Genomic DNA, 9,042 nt, shown 5'->3' with positions numbered 1-9,042 from the left:
ATCACATTATGAGTTTGTAAAAGGAAAGGAAAGGGAAGGGGAACGTGAGCACAGTGTGTAAAATACAAAGTACTACTGTGTGTGTGCGGTAATCAATCCTGACCGACCTGCAGTAAATCTGTGATCAGAACACATTGGCGGACTGACAGGACGTAACCTGAACAGTATGTGAGTAAATGTGTGTATTCCTGGAAATTGAATATCTGTGAGAATTTTATTGGATTGAAAATGATCACAGATGGAAGTGAGCAGACACTGAAACTGAGCTGCATTAAAACGCAAAGTTTACCTGGCGGACAACATCATAACGCAGCCGCACTAAAGCCAAATGGGGCAAAAGAACAGTAATACGTCTGGCTGCTGCCCCCTCACTCCATCATCACCACCATCTTTCTTGTGTGAGAAGAAAGAAACAGGACACATCTCTCTCCTACTGTACGTGCTTCAAGTTTTGTAGGTTTTTTTTTTTTTCCTCTCTTCGTCTTAGATTTACATAGCAATAGCTGAGAAAGAACAGACCCTGTCCTTTACTCTCATCTCTCTCTGACACAACACTGCACAAGTCTGCACTCATGAAATGAAACAAAAAAGGAAGGGGGCAGAGTTGCAGGATGGGTGGATGGATGGAAATGTGTTGAAGGAGGGGAACAGGGCAGGTGAAGGATGTGAAGGAGAGAAAACTTCTCCATCTGGCAGGTCAAGGTTGGGATTCTTCTCATCCACTCTTTACCTCACCTTCTCACCTGGTTCTTATCAACTCTCCTCTGACAGAAAACACACTCCAGTGCCACACCGACTGTAGTGCTGCTCCACTGCAGTTTTACTACACTGTGAGGCTGGCTGTGGAGTTTAATTCACCACCGATGTGCCTATAAAGCTTATTTTAATTAAAACAAACTCCACAAGCTGATAAACTGCAGATTAGTTTGGCTGGAAGTGTGTGCAATGGTGATCTCTCTTCCTCTCTTTCTCCCCCCACACGTGCACAGAGAAAGAGTTTTGGATACGGAAAACGTTCATAAATGTGCAGAGCTGGATGCACAGAAACCAGCCTGGTCCTGGCGTGTCACCTCTTCAAAACTGTTTCTCATCACAGGATATTATTTTCAGCAAGAGCGAAGCGTGTTACCTCGGAGGTTTAGGAGGGAAATCGCCTGGTGTTGAGTGAAACAGTGAGCGCGAGCCAAACTGTCCAAACTTGCACATGCAGCTCAGGAGACTTCTGCTGTAAACCGACATAATAATTACTGACATAATTACAAGTAATTCTTCTCAACGGAAGGAAACGCAGCCCTATTTTAACCAACTGGCCGGTAAAGAAGTATAAAGTGGTTTAATGCACAGACTGCTAATCTTTGTATGTCTGCGTGCGCGCGCGGAGTCTCTGCGCGTGCGCGTGCTACATTACTGGACAGGTTTGAGAAGGTGGTTATAAATCTCACTTTAATATAATTTATTGTTCCTGGACGAAGCCTCCAATTCGCCACAGAAAATTTGTCTGTGCCATAAAAGGAGCGGTGACGCGCAGTGCCCCTCAGCGCGCTCAGATGTGGTCTGTGCCTTGTAATGTGTGTGTGTGTGTGTGTGTGTGTGTGTGTTGGGGGGGGGGTAAAGTTTTGTGCACAGGGCGGGGGCGCGGCTGTGTAGTCTTGTAGCTGAGGCTCTGTCTGGACAGACCTTGTGGTTTCAGGGTGTCAGGAGGCAGGGAGCACAGCAGAGCGCAGTGATCCAGTGATACAGTTGGCGGACTTACCCGGGACAAAGCTACCTCACCTGCACGGAGGAAACTATCCCTCCCTCTCTCTCTCTCTCGCTGTCTCTCTCCCTCTCTTTCCTTGTTCCCTCTCATTTTGGGGACTAGTGCGCAACTGGCTGTTCTTTTTGGATGGAGCGTGTACGGGACTGCGTTTCCTCCGCTGGGATGTTTATTCTCGGGGTGCTGTCGGTGCTCTGGCCGGCGCTGACTGGAGTTTGGAGTTTTAACCTTTACGCAGAGCATCCTTCGGTTTACAAGGGACCCGATGGAAGTTATTTCGGTTACTCTGTGGACTTCTACCAAGCAACCACCGACAGCAACACGTGAGTGGCAACATCAGGACTGAAGCTGTCTCATCAGGGTCCTGAAATAATCCCAATGTATCTGTTTATGTATTTTAATTTACCCAGAATGCTTTACAATAGACTCTGTAGCATAGAACAGCATGCCAATTATAATAACTCAATAAAATTTCATTTACCTAAATCAAATAAATGAAGCTGTGCTGTATACGATTACTGCTGTAGGACACAGAACAATGATGAAGCAGAAAGGAAACTTTATGAATGAGTCATATAGTGCACATATGCTTGCATATTGTATATGCATGTATCCTGCATGTCCTGCATGTATGTACCTTGGTTTTTCTTTTTCCCCCCACCAGGATCAATGTGTTGGTGGGGGCTCCTAAGGCGAACACCTCCCAGCCCGGCATTGTGGAGGCTGGAGCTGTCTACTACTGCCCCTGGCCTGGACTGCCTGACAGCTGCAGACAGATACCTTTTGACAATTCCAGTGAGTTACCTGAAAGCTTTTAACTTTTTTTTTTCTCATGTCACAGACCCAAATAAATTAAAATTAGACCTCTTGGAGGCCCCACTGGGTGTAATTACGTTCCCAAGGCCCATGTTTTAAAGGATTTGTCTTGTTACAGAACATGGAAAGGAGTAACTTAACTGTATAGTGAGACACATGCTCGCCACTGTCATTGTTTTATGAGTTCTCACATGAGTATATTAGTGAACAACAGAAATGAAAATAACAAGTTTTCATTTCTTTGCGGTCCAAGCCGATCCTTTTAAAGCCATAGGTGGCCTCAGATGTGAGTATGCGGAACCAGGGGAGTTTCGTAACCTGTGTGTCTGGTATGTGTGTGTATATGAGCTGGCACATGTGCTGTTGAATGAAAAAGAGAGATAAGACATATGGGTCTCATCAGCCTCATCTAACAAAAAAAGGTGGCTGGCGGCCTTGCTGGTGCAAGCCTACATCTTGATTATAGTTTTCAATATATCATCATCACTGCTAACTGTCCAATCAGCCTTTGTTTGTGCGTCTGATGTCTCTCATGCACACTTTTTCCATCTGAGTGTGTGTGCGGAAGAGGTAGAGGGAGAGAGAACAAGTGAGAAAGCAAAAGAGAGAGAGGAGGGGGTAAACTGTATGCACATGGGAATTTAGTTTCCCTTCAGAAGAAAGGGGGATTGGGTGAGGTCTGCTTTTTATTAGATCTTGAAAATTTACCCCCCCCCCCTTCCCCCCATAGTCCTCCATCAGTCTATCCCTCTCTCTCTTTTCGTGAGGTCCTTGTATCATCTCTGTGAGGACCACAAAAATAGAGGTAGAGACCAAGGTTTGGTGGGTGTTGCTCTGACCTTTGAGGGGAGACTCATGACTGAGAAGGTTGTAACATCAACATCAGATTTTCTTTTTTCTGGAAGTTAACTGTATCAAGAGCTTCTGCATTTAAGCAGAACGCTTCAGCTGAGGATGGAGCTTTAGCAGCAAGTGCCACTGACTATGAGGATATCAACAGAGGACTGTCATGCTGTAAACACCGCCGTGTGCACATCTACGAATATGATTGGATGCTGTTTGTCAGCTGCTTGCCGATCAACTGATGTATCAATGAGCTGAGATGAAACTGTGAATGAAACAGCTGATCAGCTGATGCAAGCAGACTTCAGTGCTCTGCCAGAACTAAAGCAAGGCTCCATGAGGATGAGGGCAAGCTTCCAAAGTGAGGACGGTTTTGTTGGTTCTCCCTAAAGCTAATTATAGGTTATTTCTTTTGACAAAGGGGTTAGTTTCAGTGTGAAGTGTTTTGGGAGAAATTTCAGGTTTTTTAAGGAAAGAACAATAAACACAGGAGTAAATGTGTTCATGTGTTTATCTATTCCTTAGAGTGGGTGGGTACGCACAAGGTTATTGATGACAATGGCCATGATGGATATTTCTAGAGTTACAGCAGACCCTTTATTACAGGTATAAACAGACTAAGAGACACACACACACATGCACACACATGCACACTGTACAAGTGGTGAACATCTGTGTGTACTGTACTGGTTAATATCTATACGTCAGCTTCACATGTGCCTGATTATGTGTGTGTACCTGTGTGTATGTGTATGTGTGTGTGTGTGCGTGTGCATGGCTTCAGTGACGTTAGGCAGATGTTTCAAGTCATGCCAGTGTGGTGTGGGGGCTGGGATGGAGGCTGATATGGTGAGAGTGCGACAGATTAGTGATGGATTGCATGTTAGAGTGAAGAAACCTGGAAAAGCTGAATACTCTGCTGCTCTATAGAGTCTCTATTCTGCTTGGAATATGATTCATGTACGGCTTATAGATTTAAGAAGTCAAAAAATGTGATAAAAAAAAAAAATTATTTTTGCAGAAGAAAAGTTGATTTAGCATGTGTCACTGTATGATTCCAAGTAATGTTCACTATCACCATGCACCACACATCCCCATCTGGAAGCCTCGCAGTACAGTCAGTGCTCTGCTAATGGCCTCGCAGCATCTAAACTGGATTTTGCTATGTGTATTGCAGTATTCCTCATTTATTAACTTCACCCACAATTTCCCAACCGATGCTTAGATTAAAAGAAACTTCCTCTCAGTCACAAGCCCGCTTTTCTCAACCTCCAGCTCCATCATTCTGGTAATGATAACGATGGATTTTATTAGCGAGTTTTCATCAGATATCTGAATTATTTGTATAAAAATACAGATAAATACAAATTGAAATTAATCTAAATTTAAGTCATGTAATAACATTAAAGAACTAATATATACAAAAAATAATGACATTATTAGGCTGAACATGTACTGTACACCTGCCTCTATGCATGCACTATGATCCTGTATGTTTATGTGTTAGTCTGTGTTTGTGTGCACGTGCTAAAAGGTGTTTAATGAGGAAGGGTCTGCACAGCCATAAAGAGACCCAGCTGGTCTTTAATAACACTGGAAAATATCAAGAACAGAGCAAAGACACACACACGCACACACTCACACCAAATCTGACACTTCATTGTGAGTCGGGTAGGAAATGCTCATAATGTGCGTGTGTGTGTGTGCGTGTGTGTTTGTGTGTGCAGGCCCAAGCACCAGTCTCTTAAGTGTTGCTACATTTTATGGGAAAGGCTTTGACTGAAAAAAAATCCTACCAGCATCCTGACAAATGTCTGTTTCTGGGGGGCAAATGGTGTTTTGATGTTTGTTACAAGCGTGTGTAAGATGGTTTGTTCTTGCTCATCGAGGACAAATGTTTTCCATCCTCACAGAACCTAGAGCTACAGGCCTGGATCCACATGACCACAGTCAATACCAGCTTTTACTGTCACCATTATGAAATGTCTCTTTTATTCTCATCTTTTATGTCTTTTCCACCTCCTCCCTCTCTGTCTCTGTCCCTGTCTCCAGATAACAGAATGATGAAGGTAAACGGCACCAGAGAGCCTGTGGAGTTTAAGTCGCACCAGTGGTTTGGAGCATCAGTCAGGACACACAAAGGAAAAGTGGTGGTGAGTGGACAGGATGTCAGTTAATCATGTATCATCACCCGTACCATCAATACATGCTTGACCGCAAAGACTGTTTTTTAGTTGCCATTTTGATGAGTATTTCTTTAAATGGGACTTAGAGTATTATTTGTTGTTTAGGCGTGTGCTCCTCTCTACCACTGGCGGACGGTGAAGCTGAGTGGGGAGAAGGAACCTGTGGGGACATGCTATGTGGCCGTCCAGAACTTCAGCGCCTACGCAGAGTACTCACCCTGCAGGACCAGTGAGTCACTCTGCAGCCCCGTCTCCAACTGCCTACATCTCCCTTTTACTGCTTTCCATCCTCCCTCCTGCTTTGTTTTGTCTTCCTCTCTCTGCTGTCAGTACGAACACAAATTAACCATGTTTTTTTTTTTAAGATATGGCCTTAACAGACCCTGTCCTAATGTACTGTATCATCCATCAGTCAAGCTTAAATACAGTACACCGATTTTTATGTGAGCCCATAAAAAGTAATGTCTGTGCCTCAAGTTCAAAGGGTGGGTTCACAATTCAGCAAAAAAAAAAAGAAAAGAAAAGAAATAAAAAAAGTAAAATAAATAATTCAAAAAATACATTTTCGTAGCATGTTTTTACAAACAAAATTGCATCCACTTGAGTTGTATTTGCACAGTTGCAGAAATCTCAAAACCTGGACAAAAAAACCCAAAAATGTATGATGGTGAGAAAATGTGTATTTTTGTAAAAAAAAAAAAGTGTTAGCAGACAGATTTTTGCTGGCCTCGGCAACAACGGATTACCTTCCCTGATGTTTTATTAGTTGCCACAGCAACCTGAAAGTTGACAGTTCTCCTCTTTCTCTCTCTGGTCCTCTTCTTTCTGTCATCAGTTCTGTAAACAGGATTTGTGGGATTTTCCCACCTTGCCTCCACCCCCACCCCCCCCCCCCCCCCCCATCTCATTTTTTTTTTTCTTTCTCTCCCACTTTCTTCCTGCGACCTCTCTCACACTCTTCAGTGATATGAGGCACCAGCACAGTATGATAAGGAGAAATGGAGGCTATCAGGTGGCACATCATAAACAGCAGATCAAACACAGCCCTTATCGTCCACTCCATCATCCGCTTTCCATAAAAATCCCTCACCGTTCACACTCACATACACACACATTCATACTTACGCTCCCCGCCGTAATTGGTTAAAGGCTGGTAAAGATCTGTGTTTTGTTGTTTATGTCAGTGCTGACTAATCAAGGCTAAAATAATCACATTGTAAACTCAATTGTTCTCAAGGGGGGAAATAAGGTGTGAGGGGATTATTTCTTTATCATGTGTCTGAGTCTGATTTCTTTGTCTCCAGCAGCTTTTTTTGCTTCATCTTATACTGAATCTACGACCACTCAGACTACGACTATAACTTACACTTTGTTTATACACACGCATGTGTAGTTCACGCATCATTAAACATCACCTCAGGGTGCCTCTGACATGGAGAACAATTCACTATGTGCACATAGGTTTTGTGTGTTCATGCACAGTTAGATGCAGTTATTTAAACAGAAACACACCTCAGTACATTTTATGTTAACTGTAAGATTTTCTCAGTTTTTTTTTTTGTTTGTTTTTTTTTGGTAGTTGTTAAAGTGTCTCTTCAGATAGAGGTTATTCTTTCTGAGCCGTTAGCTTTGCTCAAGGAAGCTGGTGCCACAACAGTTGAGATGCTGTTTCGCTATGTGGTTTACAGGTGATCCAGACCCAGAGGGACAGGGGTTCTGCCAGGCTGGCTTCAGTGTGGATTTCACCAAGGTAAATATTGGAGCAACAATCATACATTATCATCATGACATCACCTCCACGCATCTTGTCCCCACTCACGAGTGCAAGCACAGAGGTTTTTCTTGAAAACACAAGACTCCCCCTCAGAGATTTATGGACATGTGGAAGATGAGAGCACGTTCGTCCCTAGAGGGGTCTTCACTCCTGATGTGATCCACCACCTCTGAACACAATAGACCAAACACACGCGTTTACGCATTCTTTCATTGTATATTCAATGTGAACCCTCACCTCTGTCTCATGGCCCAACTCTACCCTCCTGTACAGGAAGCTGTCGTTCTCCACAGCATGTCAACAGCCATGACAGCAGGAATCTTATGTCCTCACACAAACACACAGCTACATGTGCTATACACCCCTCTAGTCTCCCACAAGCACACACGCACTCACATGCACAAAATCACTGACCATTTATGTCATATGACTAACCCTAACTAATTGTGTTTATTCCAGGAAGGACGGCTGGTGGTAGGAGGACCTGGAAGCTTTTACTGGCAAGGTAACTGCAGCAGCAGTGCGTAAACCTGTGTTTAGTCTCTCTTTTTGCAATGATTTCATAGATGGGAAGGTGTTCAAGTGAAAGAAAAGAATGGAGATGAGTTTAACAGTCAGGACAGCCCACATACACACACACACACACACACACACACACACACACACATGCACAGTGAAAAGCTTGCCAGATCTGTAGTTTCATTGTAGTCTTTACACAGGCGAAGGTGGAAAGAAGTGTGTCTATTTCTCTTCTTCTCCTTCTTTCCCTCCCTCGCTCCTTGACTTCATGCTTCTCTCTGTCTGTAACAGTGTAACAGGAAGTGGGTGTTTGGGCTCTGTAATGAGCTGATCGAGGGGTAATGGAGTGTGGAGGAACTGCCCCTCTGCCCCAAGAAAAAGCACAGAGGGGCTTGGAAAAGCCTCAAGAAGAGAGGAAGAAGCTCAAGGGCAGGCAACAGGATTGAGAGGGACAGAGAAAAGTTGGGGTGGGGGGGGCGGGTTAAAGACTGATAAAGAAAAAGAGCAGGGGGGAGCGCAGGAGTGATAGAGGATTGTTAAGGAGTTGATAGAAACATGTTGCAGTGGGGAGGGAGAAAGCTGAGAAGTGAGGGGGTTATGTTAGAGAGAAGGTGAAGAAGAAAGATGGATCTCCTGCTTGATAAAAGCAGTGCTGAGGTCAGCTAGTCTAAGCAGAGGGATGAAGTGTCTTAATAGGTGTAGACACAGCTAGAGTGTGTCAGAGTTCAGCTGTTGGAGTGTAGCGCTACTCCCCCAACTCCAGGTGTGTGAGAGAGTGTATGTGTCCTTCTCTATTCCCTTCCTTTCCTCCGAGCTTAGTTCTGCGGCTTTTGTTATGGAGCAATTACTGATCAGTTGCACGCCCTCACTCCCCCACTTTTCTTTCTCGGTGACCCCCGATCTGTCACTCTGCAGCACTTCATTTCTTCACAATGGAAAAATGGAGAGATGGAGAATTGAATGTTTTTTACAAAGAGCCCAAAAAGAAACAAGAGAAAGACAAAAGAGGAAAGTGGCTCATTGATGGTGATTTCAAATCCCTTTTTTTTTTTTTTTTATTTTATTGTTTGGCATTAGTGTTGTTGCCACATATGGTTAAATAACAAATGTTCCAGCATACAAGACCGCACTAGACAGGCATCACAGAC

General features: G+C 43.8%; 1 protein-coding gene across 1 annotated transcript in view; it reads left to right on the top strand.

Annotated features, from left to right (window-relative positions):
* The first annotated feature begins 1,921 nt into the window (after window positions 1–1,921).
* itga8 (integrin subunit alpha 8) overlaps window positions 1,922–9,042 on the top strand; it is a 39,365-nt gene continuing 32,244 nt past the window's right edge. Inside the window, exons 1-6 of the mRNA XM_022765654.1 lie at window positions 1,922–2,079; window positions 2,421–2,551; window positions 5,468–5,568; window positions 5,707–5,830; window positions 7,290–7,351; window positions 7,835–7,880. Coding sequence (XP_022621375.1) covers window positions 1,922–2,079; window positions 2,421–2,551; window positions 5,468–5,568; window positions 5,707–5,830; window positions 7,290–7,351; window positions 7,835–7,880 — 622 coding nt within the window. The remainder of the gene's footprint in view (window positions 2,080–2,420; window positions 2,552–5,467; window positions 5,569–5,706; window positions 5,831–7,289; window positions 7,352–7,834; window positions 7,881–9,042) is intronic.

Source organism: Seriola dumerili, unplaced genomic scaffold (assembly GCF_002260705.1).
Source record: "Seriola dumerili isolate Sdu_G_001 unplaced genomic scaffold, Sdu_1.0 BDQW01000723.1, whole genome shotgun sequence".
Classification (NCBI taxonomy): domain Eukaryota; kingdom Metazoa; phylum Chordata; class Actinopteri; order Carangiformes; family Carangidae; genus Seriola; species Seriola dumerili.
The sequence above is the reverse complement of the archived record's forward strand: the minus strand, read 5'-3'. Positions and strand labels throughout refer to the sequence as shown.